The sequence below is a fragment of the Corvus cornix genome, chromosome 1 (assembly GCF_000738735.6).
Source record: "Corvus cornix cornix isolate S_Up_H32 chromosome 1, ASM73873v5, whole genome shotgun sequence".
Taxonomy (NCBI): Eukaryota; Metazoa; Chordata; class Aves; order Passeriformes; family Corvidae; genus Corvus; species Corvus cornix.
In genome coordinates this window covers 11,443,862-11,464,410 of record NC_046332.1, presented here as the reverse complement: position 1 = coordinate 11,464,410, position 20,549 = coordinate 11,443,862, and the positions used below count along the sequence as shown (strand labels likewise).

The window sequence follows — 20,549 nt, the reverse complement described above, 5'->3', positions numbered from 1 at the left end:
AAAGTATTTTATAAATACATTTGTAACTTTTATTCAAAAGCATAACAATATGTACCACTTACACTGCACTACTAAAATATGAATGTCTAATGATCAATAAAAATACCAACTAAAAAGCAAGAATTTGTTTTCTGAATGGAAAATATATTGATTTACTGCACTGAAATGGGTAACTGAGAGTTCAGCAGTTCTATGGAGCAAAATCTAAGATACAAAATTACAACGAAGTTAAGTTTTATAATTGCACTCTTTCTCAATATGTTTGCAAACAAATAGAAAACATAAAACCCTCCAAGTAGGAAGATTAGAGACACATTATTCCTGAGGGCTGTTAAAAATGAAAATGGCACAATGGACAATACTTTATATTCTTCACTTTTTGTAATCTCAGGAAAAGTAACTAACCAGTTATTTATCAGCCTATTTATAAAGAAACATTAATCTACTGGTTTTGGATTTTAAAATAGAATGCAGTGTCTATGCATTTTAAACTTCTGAATACAGAATGCTGATTTATCTGATGAAAACATGACTTTTTTATGTTCATACCGACAATAGATTTCTTGATGAAGGAAAATGTTTATTTGGTGTCTGCAATCAAAAGCCAAATTTATAAAGTTTTAATTTTTTAATTTTTTAAGAAAAACCTTGTTACTTCATATATTAGGTTTTACATTTCAGTCATGCTACCAGAAAAAAAATATTCTGGATTTAAAAACTGTTCACAAAATTTTTGGAGAATAACTTGCTGTGATTTAAAATACAGCCCTTCACCAACCAAAATAGAAAAGAAAACCTCTAGAAGTAGTACACTAGGATGTGTTCATTATTTCACAGTAAAGCCTTCTAGGCAAAACTAGGAATATCATAGTAAAACGTTTTAAAGTTAGTTTTACAGTAACAAGGTGGGTTTGTGCATATTTTAAATTAAGAGTACCTAATTCAGTAACTCAGGAGAAACTACTTCCACACACCAGCAAATAAATTCCATAATGATTTGCAAAAACTCTACTATCACATTTACATTTGCACCAAGTATGATCATTTTCTGGCAATGCTTTACATTAAAATAGGATTCAACAGTGACATATTTTTCCCCTGTTGTAAAACTTTACAAAAGCCCCAGAAAAATGCAATTAAGTTATATGAGTTTTATTTTACTAATGTTCTCCATCTATTCGTTTGCAACATGTTCATCTTGTCTGCTTATTTTCATCACAAATACAACTTGCTATAGTTAAACTTGTAGGAGACTTTTGAGTACTGTAACTCAGTCTGCTGCAATGTAACAATGAACAAACTCTCCCAGCCAAGTTACATGAAAGTACTGATTCAGGGAGTCTGTAAAGCTCGAGTTGTCTCCCAGTGTAGCTGTGTCTTGCATTATGTAATAAAGGAAAAACACACACACACACACACACACACCCCCCCAACATCTTACAGAAAATACAGTTTAACAGAAGAAACACAATACCTGTAAAGCCCATTTTAACAGCAACAAAAGGGATCAAGGCTGGGGGCAGGGGGCAGGGGAAGGTGCGAAAAGGCTGTTCCGTATCGATATTGCTGCCGAAAGATGGTGTTGCTTATAAATGAACAACACACATAGGAAGGAACGAGCAACTCCTCGGCTACAGCCACAAGTGCAGAAATCTAAAATAAAAATACCTGCCAAAATTGCTGCCTAATGCATTTTGTCTTTACATTGAACACATGTCGAAACGACACTGGGGTAGGGCATACACAGCATGTAATAGGAGGTCCTTAATTTCCAATTCACAGATTAAATTCACAGAACGTTCAAGTTTACAATAATAATGTATTCACCTACAGTGCCAAACTTGTTTATATAATATCAGTGAGGAATAATCACCCATTTATTGCACTGATGATCTCCACAAATTTCAGAACTTTGAGCACACTTGAAACGTGAACTTTTGCAGCTCCTTATTAATGTTTAGACTAACTCCCTTTCCCCCTTTTGAACAACAAAGGACTACCCAGCTCCTGTTCCCCGTCTCACAGATCAGACCCATACCCAGATTTCAAGGAAATGGAATAAATCCAAAGGTACATCCAAGATTTTCCTTGCAAATTTCCCCCCAGTGGATCCAGGCATGTATTTTTTAAATAGATATATCAAAAAGCTCCACTCATACAATTCAAACAGAGAAACTTCTCGAAAATATCATTACTTACTGTTCAATGAGCATAATTTACTGAGATTAAAAGTTTAAAGATTCATCTGCTTTAAGTCTACAAGTGTTTTAAGCAACCCCTAATACTGTATCTTGCTTAAATGTGACAATTAGTGCTGCTTTGGCATGTTGAAAAATACAAAGATACCAACGATCCTCATTATGCCTTAGCTCTCTGTAGCCTGGTTTTTGGAGGTGCGTAAGCTGCGGAAATTTAGAATGATAATAGCAACAATTTGGTACAAGAGGAAAAAACAGACCCTCCCCCCCAAATGCTTCAGATATACTGTATAAAGTCATTTTGACATGCCTACACAACTGGTTGTGGCAGCTTTCAGACATGATTCCTAATCACAAAAAAATGCTTCAGGTTCTTTTAGAGAAAGCTTGCCTTGGGAAGTTGATTTTGGCCAAGTGCCAAAATCATGTGCAAAAGGGGCCCTCATTACCAATTCATGGCAGCCTTCAGTGCTGACAAAAAATGTGACCCAACAGGCTAAAGCAACAACTAAAATTAAAAAGTATGAGACAAAGACAACTTACTTAATATTCCTTCCATCGCCACGTTAAACTTTTCCGTAATTAAACCCTTGTTAGTTCAAAGCAGTTTTCAACTACTTTTAAATGATTGCACAGGCAGTCTGTAACAGTGGAAAGCTTTCCCTGTAAATTCTCCCCAGCCACTCCACTTCTAACAGCATTTGGATCCAACAGCAGAACTTTTTTGCCTCTGCAAGAAACCCCTCTCCAAAAAGAAGCGAAGCGTCCGCGTGTATTCCAGCCAAAACTAAGCAGATCATTACAAGCTTTTGCAAGCAGTAAAGGCATAGGAGGAGTGAGGAGGAGGGAGGAGAGAAAGGGCTCGAGACGCAGGAGCAGCTATTTCCTAAACTTTCTAAAAAGCTTATCAAAATGGGCATGCAAACTTGAAGCAATTGCAATTAACAGCGCTCGCTGCCCCACTCTCCCATAAAAGCAGATTTGATACACGGCCTTACCTAGATGTCGTCTGGCTTTTCTGTGGATCAAAAAGTTTCCTGCCTAAGCACAGAGATATTCTTTCACAAACCATAAAGGCCCCTTTTATTAATCCAGCACTGTAACAGCCCGCTTTCTACACCACGTTGAGAGCAGGATGCGTCAGCTTTCGAGAGAAAAACAGTCTTAACATACAATTAGTGGCAGATTGTATAATAGACGATTTATCTTAAAGAGTGAAAAGGCATTTTTTAAAAAGCAAAGAGGGTGCGGTCAGATGTTAGGCTATCCCTGAGAAAAGGGGCCTAGGCTGCACTAGTACCTAAATACTAGCAGAAGCTTACTGGGAAGGGAGCCAATGGAATGACTTTGTTTGACCCAGCTGCCAATCTCTCCTGAAGCACTGCGCCAGACTAAACACTGACACTATTTTAACTCAAATCAGGCTACAGCAGCTGTTTGCTTTCCGGCTCTCAGCTATGCACCATGGCCATGATGACTCTGCACAGCACATATGATAGAGCTGGGGCACTTCTGCTAAAATGTGTTCCATGTTTGTGCTGGTGGTATAGAAGTGGGGGCTGGCGTAGCTGTTTCGAGGGGGGTTTTCTTCCCTTTCTTCTTTTTTTTTTTTTTTATAATATCTCTGCCACCATTTTCCCCAAAGTCAACTAAAAATGAGATTTGGGGCTTGCAAAAAATTCAGAATTGAAAGTCAGGGGAAGAAGAAAAAGTTCCTGCTTGTGACAGACAAGAATTGAAATACATTGTAAAGGTGTGTGTGTGTACATGATTCCAAAATCCACCTACTACTTAAAATGATTTATTTTCCTCCTGTTATTTGCTCTAAAATTGATCAGTATATAATTAATCAACAGATTCTCCCTCTCATTTTCAACTGTAAAAGGAAAGTGCTTATATATATACGCAAAAAAGCAGGCATTACATGTGTGCATACATGCACACATTTACCTATGCATCCAGATTCTGATCTAAATTACACCAGTGCAAATTGCACTGCAAGCAATGAAGTTATTACTGGTTAAAACTGAAGGTGGAACTCGATAGCCAATTTACATATGAAAGCATATGAGACTGAAAAAACCCCGTAGGCATTAGTAGTAACAGGCGCATGGCATGGAGGTTGGCACGTCTTTTCTAATTCAAAAAAAGTCAGGGTCGCAGCAACAGAAACAAAGCTCATACACATTTAAAATCAATGGAGGCTTCTGAAGCACTGGGCATGTTGCACAGTCTAACATGGCACCTACAGGTTTTTAGTATTTACACCTAAACTCATGCACAGTACTTAAGCCAAAACTTTGTTTCCTCTCACCTTGCCAGAGAAGGCTGCTGGCTAGTCTCAAAAACTGCATGTCATGATAACATCTGCAATCAGTAAAAAAAAAATCAGAAGAATATACCCACCTAAAAGCAAAAGGCACAGAGAATGAACCCAACCCTTATAGTCAATATAAAAGTGTGTGGAAGGTCTGGCTCCTGACATGTGAATGCCTTCAGTAAGCACTGCTGGGTATCTCCAATTCAATATGTATACTCAACAGAGATAATGGAGAAAAAAATTACTAAACAGAAATGGAAAAAAAATAATATGAAAAAACCCACAAAAAAATCTATTCTGTAAAAGCTGAGCCTGTTGCTCTGTCACAGGCTGTTGGCACCAACAGATTTCCATGATCTGTGCAACAGCCTCCTACCAAAAACCGGTGGAAATCATTCATATCGCAAAAGCTTAAATCTCACTAACTACCCTCCCCTCTAACTTGTCCTCAAGTACATTAACAGTTTAAGAAAAAATCCTGGAAAGGATCTTAAATAATCCACCATAAAATGAATATATGTTACAAATGGAATGACTAATGGCTAGCACAACAAATGTCAACGTTCCTATCTAACATGGGAATTGAAATGGAAGAGCAGACCTGTACTATGCCTGAAACACCATGAAAGAATGTGATTGCTACAAGAAATGCAGTTACCTACACCTGAGAAGTCTGAAATCTTAACATAGCAGATAGGTGAGGCAAACACAACAGTTTTTGCAGTCCTTCTCCTCTCTCTCTCTCTCCAGACAAATGTTTATCACAAGATTATTTTGCAGGCCCCCTAAAGAAAATGTGACTCCTCAGGTGTTTGTTCTGGGAACTCACACCTCACGTTGCCCGGCACTAAAGACAAAACCACAGCAATAGCTCTAGAAAGACTTTAACAGCACTGAACTTATCATGGCTGGAAAAGAACAGAAGTACAGATAAAAAACAAAATACAGGCTGGAGTGAAGCTTTGCCAGTTCCTTGAGGCAGAAGAGAAGGCCAAATCAACAGACAAAATTTGAAAATGACAGGAAGGGAAGGATGTTCTCAGTGAAGCCAGCAAGGAATATATCCAAGACAGGACAAGATTAGGATGCAGATAAATTATGGTGGATAGACACTCTAAACCCAGTCATAAAAAAAGACAAGACTATACACTTAAGTGTGGAACACAAACACTTTTCATTCAAACACAGTATAACTAGCAGAAATCTTGCACAACCTTCTCCTTCTTGAAGATTCAATTGAAAATTTATTCCTGTCTCAGTTTGTAAAGATGGGTCCTATTGTCAGAATTGCTGCAGGGTGGCTGCAGGAGAGGAGGGTGGTGTCTGGCATTTCTTTCATTTTTAAACAAACTTTTTTCTGCTTTGGGCAATGCATTAAGAAACATAGGGAAGCACTGGAACCAGTAACTAGTAGAGCTTTTCTGACAAATACAAATCTCTTTCCTTCTAGAAAACTGTTTTGAATTCTTATTATCTAATAAATGAAGCATTATTACAACTAAGCATATTTGCAGTTCCTGTTGTATAAAATCTCTGTTTGTTCTTAAAAGGGTTTTCTGTTAGAAATAACACATTCATTTTTTTCCCTTGATTTTGAGGTTGGGAAGCTGAGTGTGTATGTGATTAAACCATGGGCATCTATGCCAACCTAACCTCTTCAAATTGTTGGCCAATATTGATCAAAGTTATGATCAGAGGTTTCAGGTGTATTTTATAGAAACTCAGTAGTGTTGGGATCTCCATTCCATAAAAAATATAGGTCAAATGAATAGAGGAGTAAAATTTTCTTGGCATTCCCATGAGTAAATATGGAAAATCTGTGGAAGAAAAAGACCTAATTGCTTCATTACGTGATGGAGAAAGCTTCCACCAGACTCACATACTATTTTAAATACCAAAGTTAACCTCAAAAAATGGTTTCACAGGAAAACAGGCTTCACTGGTTGTGAACTACCTTTGTTTTACTGGGGAGCTGGTAGAAAGTATATTGAACGTATTGTCCAAAGGTTTCTTTTGTTTGTTTTGCATTTTGATTTCAACTACTCAATTAGAGTAACTTATTTTCAACCTTATTTTTTCTATGTTTAGAAGCACAGTTTTGGCCTGGTACTTTATGACCATATGATTCCCCACTTCATGTCAATGACAAAATTCTAATTGATTTAAAAGGGTTTTATCCTTTTCATCCCCAAGCCTTACGTATATTGCCAGGAGGTCCCAGAAAATGATGATCTAGAGCACTGTGCAGGTTGTGATCTACCTATTAATCGGTGTGAGGTGATCAGTAACTTCCAGCTTCCACTTGTGCATCAGTCACTTCTGGAAGAGATGATGGCCAAAACTATGACACTACACTCTAAGTCAATGGCACTGGAGGCTCTGAGCTCCTAAAAGGCTGTGCGTTTCTTCACATACTGAGCCTTCTATTATTTGAACTTTCAATAACCATCACTTCTAGGCTGGAAGCCTTTCACTAGTAAGAGTCACTGGGGAAAGAGGAAAAAGAAGAAATTAAACACAAAACAGAATGTACATTTCATTGTTTCAGATACTTCAGGGGAGTAAGTTAAATTTCCAAAACTGAAACTGACTTCAGACAAATTTATTTCCCTACCTACTGCATTAGCACATCACACAGCACTAACGTTATTAGTATGTTTCATTTATAATATGTTTATTTGAAGCTGGAAGACAATGGTAAAATACAAGAGGAAAAAGAAAAAGAAAAAAAAGCAACAGCTGCCTCCTAGCAAACAGGAATACATGCTATACTCCCTATTAAAAAGTAAGAAACAAATAAATCCAAGAGGCAGTCACCTATTCATGGCAAAATGGAACCCAGATGCTAACAGCTGAGAAGAAACTTGCCTCAGAAATTTGATTGCATAACTACCTTTCATGAAGGATTTTTGTAATCCTCTCAATAAGCCAGTGCCCACCACACCACCACCAGCAGTAGTGCACTAGACTTTTCAGTTCCATTTTGTTAGGAAATATGGGCTTGCTGTTGTCCATAGACCTTTTAAACAAGAGCAGAAAACATGGCAGTGATTTTTCTAGCTATGGAGTTAGTTTAATTCAGACTCTAAAATTAGTCTTACACAATCTCATCATCTCCAGATGCTCCTTTATGCTCATAAATCCACTAAAATGTTTATATTGTCCCATGCAAAAGGGTGAATGCCTGCTGTGGATTGTTGCTCCAAGGCAGCAATAACTTACTATGTCTTTTCTGTAGCAAGTTGCAGTGGTTTTTTGAAGTACAATCTATAGACATTTGCTCTTTCCATCACACCTCCCACATTTCCACAAGCCACAACATATTTATGCTTCAAGACATCTTCTGGAACAAATCAGTTTTAGTTTTGAATTAGAATACTGCATGACATGAGACAGATATAGTTGGGGTTTCTCCCAAGAAAAAAAATTGTCTGCTTTTAGAGCAGAGAACAAGCAAATATCAAGCTTGCATATAAGCCTCAGTTCCAAGCCAAGGAAATAGCTACCATATGTATTAAAAAGTCAGTATCAAACATAATTAAATTAGATATAACACAACTGGGCCCCCAAAGACCACCATCCAATCTTACTCATTCCTTCTTTGGGACCAATTATCATGTTATTATACTGAGGAGTGCTGAGAATCCATCAAGGAAGAAGATCCTATTGTGTTGCCAGACAAAAAGGCAGTTCTTGTCTCAAACATCATCCTACTATTTTGTCAGTCAAATTCACCATTGGCACATAAGATCCCTGAGCTCATACACAAGCTTAGCTCTGTTCTCCCACCACCATAATTTCTTTTGCAGTTATGACTTCCGAAAAAGGGAGACATTTCCCAGTTTTTCCTCTGTGGGTAAATACCTTGCATGGACTTACTTTCTATTACTTTCTCTAATAAGAGATTAAACAGGATAAAGGGAAAAAAAAACCCAAAAATTAGCAGCAAGAAAAATAAAATAATGAAGTTTTTTTGGTAATGAACCCCTCCAAACACTACCATTTACAGCATTGCACAGTACTGAGATGCGAGCATTTCTAGGGGGAGTGTGCGACAGCAGCTCAAGGTGACTAGAGATCTGGATTATTGGTGCTTATTTCTCCACTGATTTCAGCTGATGAAAAGGCACAAGGCTCAAAAGGCATGTGAAAGGACATGCAAAGTCAAGCCTTTGGTTGTCTACATCTTAATTTCTCTTAAATTGTGGCAGACAATATTCCTACTGATTTCTAATCAAGTAATAATGTATTAATATGAAAAATATTAATTCTTTCTAAGTGATTTAAGATCCACCTTTGAAGCAATCAAAGAAACTATTTGATCATAAATTAATGTAAACTAAACTCAATTTCTGAGCCTGTAATTTTTCTCAATTTTTCATTGCCTGTAATGTTCGTCTAGAGTAGAAATAAATATTAAACAAGGTTCAATTGAATATCCAGAATAAACTTGTGGTTGGTTGAAGTGCTGTTTTTGTGTAAATTGGAGAGACAGGGCATCAGATTTAGTTTTTCACTGCATACTTCTCAAAGATAGTCCTAAGCACTAATGTCTGGAGTTTTAAACTACCTGCTTCACTGCAAAGCTTAAACAACCAACCACTCTGCCAATGCCTATGCCTTTAAGTCAATGCTGTGTTGACTCTTTAAATATTTTCACTCCTTAATATAAACTTTTCAGACAAAAATTTCTCTTAGAGAACAAGGATCCTACACAACCAAAATGGAGAGAAGTTACCAGGTCCTGGTTTTTCAGTCTCACCTGTTTAAGTACAGCTGACACAGCACAGATGGATGCATAGCTCTTGTCTGGGGGAGGGCCTGTTTATCAGCCTTTTAATGATTTACAGAAGGAATCACCTCATTTAGGAGTCATGATGGTACTGACTATTAATATCAATCAGAAGAGCCTACCAGCTACACCAGGAGATTGAAAAAACCTGTGTGTTGTGTTCTATTCCAGCCTCTGGAGAGGAAAAAAGGCACTTGGGATTTGCATACGCTGATGATTTCAAAATCCTGCTCAGCAGGAATTTCTTCTGCTGCACACTTAGGCACAACCAAAATTAAACCTGGCAACAGGAGAGAAATTCTTCAGCTATCCCACATCAAAATAGCTGGTCTTCATGTGCATCCTACACCAAAATAGCTAGGTTTCCAAAATATTACATCAGAGGGTTTGGAAATTAAAGCCTTTATTTGCATAATATAAATCCACCTGTAAATTGCCTGTAGAAGAAACATAACATGCAACTGAAATAACATATATAATACTATTACTGTATTCTTCATGCAACACTGGCTGTCTAGAGCCTTGTCCTTCCAAATCCAACACTAGACAAATGGTACATCTCTAGAATGCTTTAGTCTTTGCCAACAATTACCTAAACAAATAAGCAGTGGATAATGAAGCTTAGCTATTACCTGCTATTATTGCACATCTATGAAGGCCCAAGAGAAAAGACCACCAGCTCCAGCCTCTTGACTAGGTAAAAAAAAATCATAACATTACATGGTTTTTCTTAGGTCTGTGGTACAGCAGAATAGATTTTACAAAGACACAAAGTAGAGGAAAGCAATGTAATTGATCATTCATCAAAACAACAGCAATAAAATACAGTGCTGGAAAATGTACTTAATAAGTTTTGTCATAGTATTTTGATGTTCTGCATTTTCATGACTACCACTAACTGTCAAGTGAAAGTTCCATGAAATACAATGACTCGCATAGATTAAATTCATACATCATATTCAATAACAGTTGTTTATACAAACATTAACCTCTGCATAGAGACTACCTTTCTTGATACAATGCCTCCTTATGTATAAACCCTGCTTTTATTCCACGCCCATCTGCATTTTATTAGTTATTTTAGACAGCACTTTACTGTCACTGGAGAAGTTTCAAGTTTAATCTAAGTCAACTTCTGCATCCCAGCTGAAAAAGTAGCAGCTATGAAAAGTAATTTGCAGTTAGTCACATCATCACAAGTTGGTTTACATTTACTCTATATGAAGTTAAATTACCATTCCAATGTGAAACCCAGAAAACTGGAATTCACTTATGACGAAGGCCTTGCAAAGCCTTTTTCAAGTTGTGAGCATGGTCTGTCCCATCTGCTCAACACATATAGTTTCCATCAGCATTAGAAAGCTGATGCAAGTCCTGATGGGGAGCACATGCTTACTACTGGAGTCTCCTGAGTAATCACGTATCATGAACAATCAAATGTAGAGTTTTTGTTTATTACTCTGGGTACATTCAAAATGTAGAAACTCAGTATGTTACAGTCCCTCTAACATCACAATATTTAAGGAGCCAATATTTGAGGAATGGGTTTCACAAACTTCTACACATGCCAAATCTTTCTCAAATATTGTATTCTCTACAAAATAAAAAAATTTCCCTACAGTAAGAAGAAAAGAAAGACAGCAGTCTGCTCAGTTTGAATTCACCTGCACTCAAACTGATGCTGGAAATGATGGTACCTCCAGGTGCATGTGGTTTCTACATATGCTCAGCATATTTAACAAAAACTACTTCAAAACAGTGACAAGTGCATGCGAAGATCTGGAAAGTAAGCTGACTAATTTTCTTCAGTTAAATGGTGTTTCAAGAGCTTCAAGTATCCACTGCTCATCTGACTAAGCAATGGAGAGAACACAGAAGAGATGACATAGAAACAGAACAAAGGAAAACTTTTTTCTGGGCTTCAAACAAAAGAATTAATGTTTTCACAGCTTTTGGGGGGTAGTAATTGAGTCCCCAGACTGGAGGGGGAGTAATGGAGTAATAGTTCATCTTTCATCATTTGGTGCAAAAGCCTAGAAAGCTGCTTTCAAATGTAAGGATAATGCTCAAGGGCAATAGGACCAAAATTGGGGTGGTGGAGTAGAATGGAATGATGAGCAAGAATTGTGGATACATCACTAATAATACCAAGAAAGTACAAAAGGGAAAAAGACAGAAGGTGGTGGTTTAGATGGAATAGAAAGAAGAAGAGAAAATGAAAGGGACCTTTTTTTCCTTGCTCATCAAGCCTGCAACAATGAGGCAGGAAAAACAGAAACTTCAATTCTTTGCTGCTTCAAGTTCTATTGTTGGACAGAGCTAATGATGGACGTCTCACAGGTCATTCAGTCCTAGGAATGAACCAATTTGGAAAGTCACAGGAAAGCTTTCCTAGTAAAAGGCACCTGCCAACTAATAGCAGTAGTTGTGTCCCTGGAGGTTCAAAGATTTTGTTAAATTTTGGAATTTCTCTTAGCAATAACTAGAGGGTACTTCAGCACACGACACTTTTGGTATTCCAGTAAACAAAGTGACTTCAGATATAGAAGAAAAAATGTCTTTAAGTGCCCATTCTGTGCCTCCATAGTTACACTACACTAGCACAAATGTTATATGAAGCTTTACATACAAAAAGATTGTCTGCTGTGCCGTATAAAATTTTTAAAAATCTCTATTGTTTGCAAAAAACTATGACAAATTACTCATCACAAGCTTAATGATGACTCATATATTGGCAAAAATGGACAAAATTACAAATTGCTGATTTTTTATTCTGAATCTGTGTTAAACTGAAATATGTTCCTTTAAACTAAATAGGTTTATTTCAGGGATGTGGGGGGGATATAAGAGAACCTAGGACTTTGCAGAAATCGTTCTATCTTTTAGAGAACTTCAACTGATAAGAGTATCAGTTGAAGTCCATTTCCATGACTATGAGGCTACAAAATTTTATACCAGCTGGAGATCACCTCCTATACATTATTTTCTCCTAACAAGGAACATGCACTAGTTTTAGATTCAGAGTTAGGCAGAAAAAATAAAAATGAAACAAAGAGAGAACAAAGAAATACACGGTGTGACTTTTTTTCCTTTTCATGAAATACTTTCTTCTAATTAAGCTTTAATTTTGTAGGAAAACATCATGGGTGTATATATTTAAAATTTCATAATGTACAAAAAAGAATTAGGACATGCAAAATCCTGTACTTTAATTTGGGGCATGAGAGAAAATCAGCCAAAATATTTGCTTAACATCAGAGGCAGAGAATCCATGGTCCTAAATATTATATGGAAGAGATGGAACCAAACATAGTAATATTTAACAATAATATACTGTTAAATGTCCATGTACAGAAAACAAAACACAACAACAAAAAAAGATGTTGTTTAGCCATGCCTTAATTACTAAGCCATGTTTTTTAAAAAAAATGTAATAAGAAAACTATTTTTCAAAAGAAAGAGTTAAGCAACAAAGCTATTTATGCAGTTTTCTCAGCACTCAATATAGGACTAAAGAGCCTGCAATTTTCAAGGTGATTTGCAATTTCCATTAATTTGTTGGAGGTTTTGTAGCTCAATAATGAGACACTTTCATCAGTTATTAGTGAATCAGAGCTGTTTGCAGCTTTAATTCAAACGCAGTAAATACAAATGCAAATGTGCACATGATTTTCTATTATTATTTCTAGAGGGTGAAAGAAGGCAAATGATCTTCAGGAGAATGGGGATGTTTATCATTACTTGCCTAAAATTGGTTAACAGCCCCATACCACTGGAAGTGAACTGGGGCTAGCTGGTGAATGCCAATATTTGGGTTCCGATGAACTGCAAATGGTCATTCAGGGATCGGTTGACGCCTTTACCCCCCCCAAAACCTGAAAATCTAAAGATTTTGTCTACTTTAGGAAATGCTATTGCTGGACTGTCATAAAGATATGATTTTATTCACACATTAGCTTCTTGATTCAAGGGAAAATTTCTTGAAGTTTAGGATCTATGTTAATTCTAGTCTTTTAGATCCAGCACGTTAAAGTCCCTGCCCAAGTCTACAGAGTGCATCTACATTTTGGAGTTCAGATGGAATGGATTAAAATGAGACCTTAAAAGAGAAGATTTAACTGCATGTTAAGGTGCCTGAAAATGCAAATAGATATTCAGAATAGTTTACAAAGTGACCAGAGGGATTCCTAAAGTCTGTTGAAGCTGATATAAAAGTCAATGTCAACAAAATTTGATGTTACTGAAATCCCATTCTTTCAAAGTGTCTTTGAGCATCTACCTCTACAACTCTGGTCCAGAGCGCAGTAAACTTTTTTTTTTCCCCTTTCAATTAGCAAGTATAGAATATTTCCTTCTTTCAAACCATGCAGTTAATTAAAAAGAAGAAAAACATTTAAATTAGAGATGGGTAACACAGAGGTTCTACTCAATAGCCACTTGATGGCAGCGTCATGTGTAAAATCATTTGCCTGTGAAGTTAAAACTTTAAAGAAACCCCTTCAATAGCAGTAAGAAGCCAACCCAAATGATACTTTGTTTACTTCAGAGTATTACTCTCCCAATAGAAACTTTTTTAGTGATATTTTTAAGGTCAGCAACTAAATCAGTAAGTAAACCCGTAACTATAATTAATTTTAAACTTCAGAAATGCTGCCATAAAAATTATTCTTTTTTAATCTATATATGAAAATTTTAATACCTGTTATGAACTTGATATTCATTCTAGCATGGTATTCATTCTAGTATAACACAGGGTTAATTTCTTTGGGAAGAAACAAACTAAAAGAATTCCATGAGGATTTACTAAGAAAGAGTTCATGGGCACTTTTAAAATTTAAGAGAAAAAATTTAATAAAAATATATGTCATTAATGTTACCAGCACAGTATTAATTCTGCAGCATATACTTGTGAGAGTGCTTTACATTTCCTGCCATCAAGATAATCCACATTCTTTGATCAACAGACACAACCTAATAAGCTTGGTAGAAGAGGGAAGGCAGTTCATGGAAGGATATTGGTCAAGTTCAAAGGTTTCTCTTCCACCCCTGGCTTACTCATCTGTTTGCACTTCAGCCTGGAGAGCAGACCCAGACTGTTTCAGCTGGAAAATGGGAGGGACTAGATCCCTGTGCTGAAAGTGAACAACCAGTTAGGATCTGCCTTTGCCTCCCAGGATGTCCAAACGTGATCACAACCAATTTCAGGCATTTTTACACTGGTTTGAAAGACAGATCATCCCCAACAGGTAATGACAGCTCAGCATATTGAAAGTTTTCGTCAATAACATTGCAACAATGCAGCAGCAAAGATAGCTCTCTGAGGAACATACTCTACCCCTGGTTTGCCAGAAAACATTTGTTTGCAGTACTAAACATGTATCTAGTGAAGAAAAGACAGCTGTCTTATTCCAGTCTTTAAAGAGTTAGGCAACTGCTTAAGTCTAAATACTGTCATTCTCTTGATTTATGACTGGAATTTCTATTGCCATTACTGATTATTCAATATACTGAGTGCAAGAGGAAGAAATCTTTCATGTGGTAAAACTAACAAAAAAAATCAATGTTCATATATTTCTGAGTTATAGAAACACTAAATAGCATCCTGAGCTGCTACAGAATTCATACCCACAAATTTTTTCAAAATTTGGGTAACTTCATTCTAAATGCTAGAGCTTGGAATGCTAGTTTTTCACCCAAAGTAAATTTTTTTGGTCAAGTTCTTAAACCTCTGCAAATATGGTTTACAATAGAGGCTGACAATCCATCAAGTGCAGAATGACAAACAGAAGCAATGTTTTAGATCTAAAACTAATGTTACATTTCTCACTACTTTTGTGAGTCACAGCATTCATATGGAATAGTCTCAATGGTTCAATTGTACTTGAGTTTTAAAATTAGATATATGTCCTAGGAATTTCTAGAAAATTTTGAAAAAGAAATTAAAAACTATTTCCTGCCATTCCTCCACCAAAACCATTCTGCATGAAATGAATTAACATAAAAAGAACCTAAGAAAGTGGTTCTCTGATAGTTTTATCAAACAGGATTCAACATACAATGACAACAAGATAAAAACACCAAACAGTTCTGGGACCGTTCTTCCATCAGTATCTTGAAAAGATATTTTTTAGGTTTTATGTGAACCCTAATGTATTTAAGCGTGACTTTCTAAACTTGATGTTTTATTTCACTTAAATTTATATTTAACTATAAACACTGTTTTATTTTATACCTAACAATAAACAGTTTGCTAAAACTGGGACTGGGAGGGTGAATAGAGAGGAAGGGAGGAAACAGGACAAAAAGTAGCAACTGTAAATTCAATTTCCAAACGTAGCATTACTGTGTTCCTTCCTGTACTGAGTACTGCATTGTATTAGTCTTAATTTTCATATTAAAAAAAAAGGACAAAAGACTACTGTAGTCTGAAAAATGTTATTTCAGGTAAACTAAAAGACTATGAATCATGTATGACTGAAATATGAATATAATAGCTGAAATTACTTCTCTTCATACATAAAAGAAAGTCCTGAGGCTGCAACTTTAGTGATTTAGTCAACTGCATATGATTTATGAACTACTTTTTTTAATGAAAGAGTCCACAAACCTGCTCCTTCTCAAACTAGAGGTGTAGGGGAGGGGTTTGCTCATTTATTAAGGGCCATCTACGTCAGTATGCAATTTTATAGAACTCCTTTTTTGTTGCTATAGGCCAAACTTAGTTATTTCACCATTTGGAAAATATATAAAAGGGGCATTGCCAGGATTGATGTATTCCTGACTAAATCTTATAAACATGGGGCGAGAGTCTATTACTCATCGGATTTACACTTTCAGCATGGTGGCAGACACAAAGGAATTGTCCTGGAAACTAAGAACCTGGAAGACCATTCTGCAGACCATAGTCAAGCAGCCTCCAGAGCTGACTGTGAATGCAGTACTGTGACAGAATACAATCAAGACCAATAAAACCAAGTAATTTCAAATTTTAGTGGTGAAAATGAGAAACAAAAGGGTTTAGTTTGTTTGCCTCTTCAGTTCACTCATGAAATTTAAGTTTATTCCTTGCGAATCACAAAGCTTTAAAATGGACCACTTTGGAATTAACAGCACAAATAATTGCCAAACATTGCAATAAATGGCAGTTCCATGTTTGCGATGACATTATGCATTTTGGTGGAGTCTGTACTGTAAGTGAGCTTAAAAGTATTTTAAAGAAGAGGTTTTAGGGATCTTGCTGCACAACAGTAACATTCTTGTTAATGGAAGGGAATCAAGCAGAGGGCAGAAGGCACTGGCAGAACAAGAGGTGCTGATTTTTGCAGCTACATGCAGAAAATGTAACCAAGGTACAATGACTCAAGGTGGAGAGAAGCTGGAATGGTGAAGAAGCCTGTGAAAGTGGAGCCTGAGTTAAGGTGTCAACTTCTAAAAAAAAATTATTTCCTAAAACATTATGAAATTTCATGTTCAAGTTCTGAGAAAATCTTGTTTTAACCAGTTACTATTATTCATCATTTTATGTGTTGGGAAATTTTGGAGATTTTGGGGTTTGTTGCTTTTTTTTAATTAAAATTGACATCTAGCTTTGAAGCTTTATAACGCCCTTCCCTTTACCTGCTAAGAAGTTAATATTTCATTTAACAAAATTGTTTAGATTTCCACATGAAGTTTCTTTCTTTTCTAGACAGAATTGATGAGCAATAAATACAAATGTTAAAGGCCCTATAGATATTTCTTCTTAGCACTGTTTCTATTTACTTATTTCCTTTCTTTATCAGTTCTTTAAAGAATCTTCTCTCTTCAAACAGTGTGAACTCCCTTAATAATTAGGTGGAAGTTGTTTTTATACAAAGGTATATAAAAGCAAACTGCACGTGCAACTTCATGAGAATATATTTATATATAAAAATATATACAAGTATGTATATAAATATATATACATATAAATATATGTAAAAGCCTTCCTTATTTTGCTATCAATTGTTTACTTATCAACACACACACACAATACTGGGAAAATATTTCTATTTTTACTGGAACAGAATGGACAAAATGAGAAAATATGACAAAGCAAAATTAATGATTTTGTAAATTTCAAATCTACAATATCTTTAACAGATACATGGAATAGTATTTAAGATTAGCCAGGCTACTTGAGCCTACTTTTTTTAAAAATAGATGTAATTCCCAGATTTCCACTCTTTCTAACATGAGTCAAAGGAACACAAGTATCATATTGCACCAAATAAATCATAATAAATGCTTAATAGACAAATATGCTTGTTGTTTTTCCTCTATTTGTTAATGACCTCCACAGACTTATCTTTCCACTCAAAAGCTGCTGCTCTTATTCCTGACTGTACTTTTGCATTGAATTGACCTTTTTTTATCTTCATAAGCACTGCAGAGAAAATCTTGTAGCATGGCTAATAATGTTTGGTTTCAACTTTGATAGCATTCTCATAGTTTCTTTGTGTCATCTGATAACATATACATGTAGAGTGATTTTGCTACTCATGAACAACAAAATATTTTACAGAATAATCTAATATAAATATGAAACTTGTCCCACGTGTCTGTTGCTCTATTTACAAACCTGCTTTTTGTATCAAAGATCACAAGACTCACAAGGATTTGTCAATTAAGTGGTCATCTTTAAGGAGAGAAAAAAAAGTACTTCCCATGGAAGAAAAATTATACCAGAATAATTTTCCCCTCCCACCCCACTGCCAGCCTCTTATGAGCATACATGAACCATTCCTTAAGAAATAGTGCTACACTGTGCTGATGGTTCTGGCTGATATTATTCCTCAGGTTATTTCGAAACTTAAAGTGGAGACACTGCTTCAATGGGAACAAGGCACAGAAGGATTGAACCCACAGTAACACAACATAAAGAAGTGTTTTATAGAATTTAGGACTTGTTGTTTTGAAATACTTAGAGCTCAGGTACTACTAAGAGACTTCCCAAAACTTTCAATTTAAACTCTTATTTATCAAGATACTTTAGTGCATATTTTATAGTATGCAAGCAGTCCAACTAGGAAATGATTAAAAGCTGTCTGAAAAATATCTGAAAGAAATAACAATATTGTAGGACTCTGTCACTTTGAAGCTATTTTCCATTGGCCTGTCACTCCATGTGCCTTTAAATAGTCTTTCTCCATCTTTCTTGTGGGCTCCCTTCAGGTAGTGGAAGTCCACAATTAGGTCACCCCAAAATCTTTTCTTTTCCAGGCTGTGTATCAAAACATCCTATTAAATCTGGAATTGATTTACTTCAGTCCATTTTTTTAGGTTGCTATGCTTGCTATTCTTTTACTGTGTACAAGCAACACTACAACAAGCTTTGACAAAATGCCAGCTATTTTTACAAAATTTACAGAGAAGAAGAAAAATAGAGCTTTTGCTTTAATTTTAGGCATAAAAACACAAATGGAAATAAAAGAGCTAAATCTAAAACAGTCTACAATAAGCAGGAATGAAAATGTGCCTTTAGGAGCCTATTCCCTTTTTAGGGCTTACTTCTTTTATTTCTAAATTCTGCGTCAATGTTCTGTGATGCTTAAGCTAGTCTTTAAGTTAAAGAGAAATACACAACCAACTATTTTTCAACATATTAAATTATATTCTCTTGGAAAAAAATCCTTTCTATGACAGCACATAATTACTTAACCTCAGTTTCTTAAAGGGTAGAAGGAGTTTGGACTTTTTATTGGGTAACTGATGTTCTCTAGTATACCCGAGATCCCATGTACCACTATAATCTTGTGTGTCCTATTTCATAACGTTTCTGACATTATATGTTTTAAATCTGAATGCAATAGTAACCAAAGCAACTGTGTATGTTTTCACTTTATAAATAAGCAGACTGCTTAATTCAAGGTGTTATTAAAATAATTTTTAGCACAACTTTTTCATATCAATTTATTATGTTGACAATGTTCAGAGAAATGTTGGATCAGTCAAATGTTGGCAATAGGCTAATGGTTATCACAGCTAAGTTAATGTCAGCTTAAGAATGACATCAACATTTCTGTTTCCAAAACTGATGATGCTAATCAAAATGTGGAAATTACACAGCCACTGGGATGGATGGGAAAGTTTAAGCATGACATCCACAAAGTATGTGTTTCATGAGTGAAAAATTAAGGTTTTCAAGCAGCTGCTTGAATGTTTGCAAGGGGGAAAAGTTGATAAAAATCACATGAGGTGAAGCAGAGATCTCTTTCAGAACATATAATTGGGCTAAGGATGAAGAGAGACAGAAACAGGATTTTGCTCTGAAAGGAAGGGGAACAAACTAGGGAAAAGCAAAAGTAAAATTATGTCCAGCAGAAAAAAGTAAAACAAAAACCTACTTTGACATTAAAGAGAAGGATTGGGTGGCATAAAACATTGTTCTTTCTAGAACAGTACATGTAAGGTCTGAAAGGGTTTGATTAAATTTTCTTTTTTTTTTTTTTTTCATAATATAGAAAAGAATCTTTGCAGGAATACTTGTTTTGGGAGAAAAATCATCCAATGAGGTTGTGTAGTTCAGCAGTCATTTAAAGGCCAAGAGCATTTACTGTAGGTGCATCTCAGAAAATGGTTGAGATTTTCTTCTGGGACACCCAGCTGTGGCCAGTGGATTCTGATGTGGAAGCTGAACTACACATTCAGTGACTTACAGGTAAAACTATTGCAGATAATTTCAAATGTAGCACAGAAATAAGGTGAATACAGAGATAAGGGAATTTTGCTATAAAGAATTTGTACCTGTGGAGATCTCCAGGACCAGAATTGGAACACATCAATTGTATTTTGTCATATAATTTTCCATATTGGACAAAGCAAAGGGAAGGTGTGCTTGGCAGTAGAAAATACAGTCCATAAAAGGAAAGAAGTTAGGGCATGTAATTTTTCCAACAGTAGAGACAGACTACGCAGCTAAGGGCCAATCCAAATATATGCACATGCAAAAAAATAATGTAACAAACTCTACTACATCATGGGGCAGACACCTACACATAGTGAAAGACAATTCATGTCTGTGATGGCAAATCAGGAAGCATGCAAGGAGGGAATATTTCAGGAAGAAAAGCTCTTCCTATTGAGATTGAAGGATGTTGGAAATTAAGGGAAAGCTTTGTTTTAAAGATGAAAAAATGTAACTACCCAAGATACACATAAGGTAGTAAATACAGGGAATGAACCTAAGCCAAATGACCCCCTCCAAGACTGCACCCAGCCA

The 20,549-nt window shown here is 35.9% G+C and overlaps 1 protein-coding gene across 4 annotated transcripts in view; it reads right to left on the bottom strand.

The window, feature by feature from the left end:
- LOC104689428 overlaps window positions 1-20,549 on the bottom strand; it is a 143,169-nt gene that overhangs the window by 97,421 nt on the left and 25,199 nt on the right. Inside the window, exon 3 of one of the 4 annotated variants that reach the window (XM_019285961.2) lies at window positions 9,943-10,003. The exons of the other annotated variants lie outside the window; for them this stretch is intronic. Coding sequence (XP_019141506.1) covers window positions 9,943-10,003 — 61 coding nt within the window. The remainder of the gene's footprint in view (window positions 1-9,942; window positions 10,004-20,549) is intronic. 4 annotated transcript variants of the gene reach the window in all.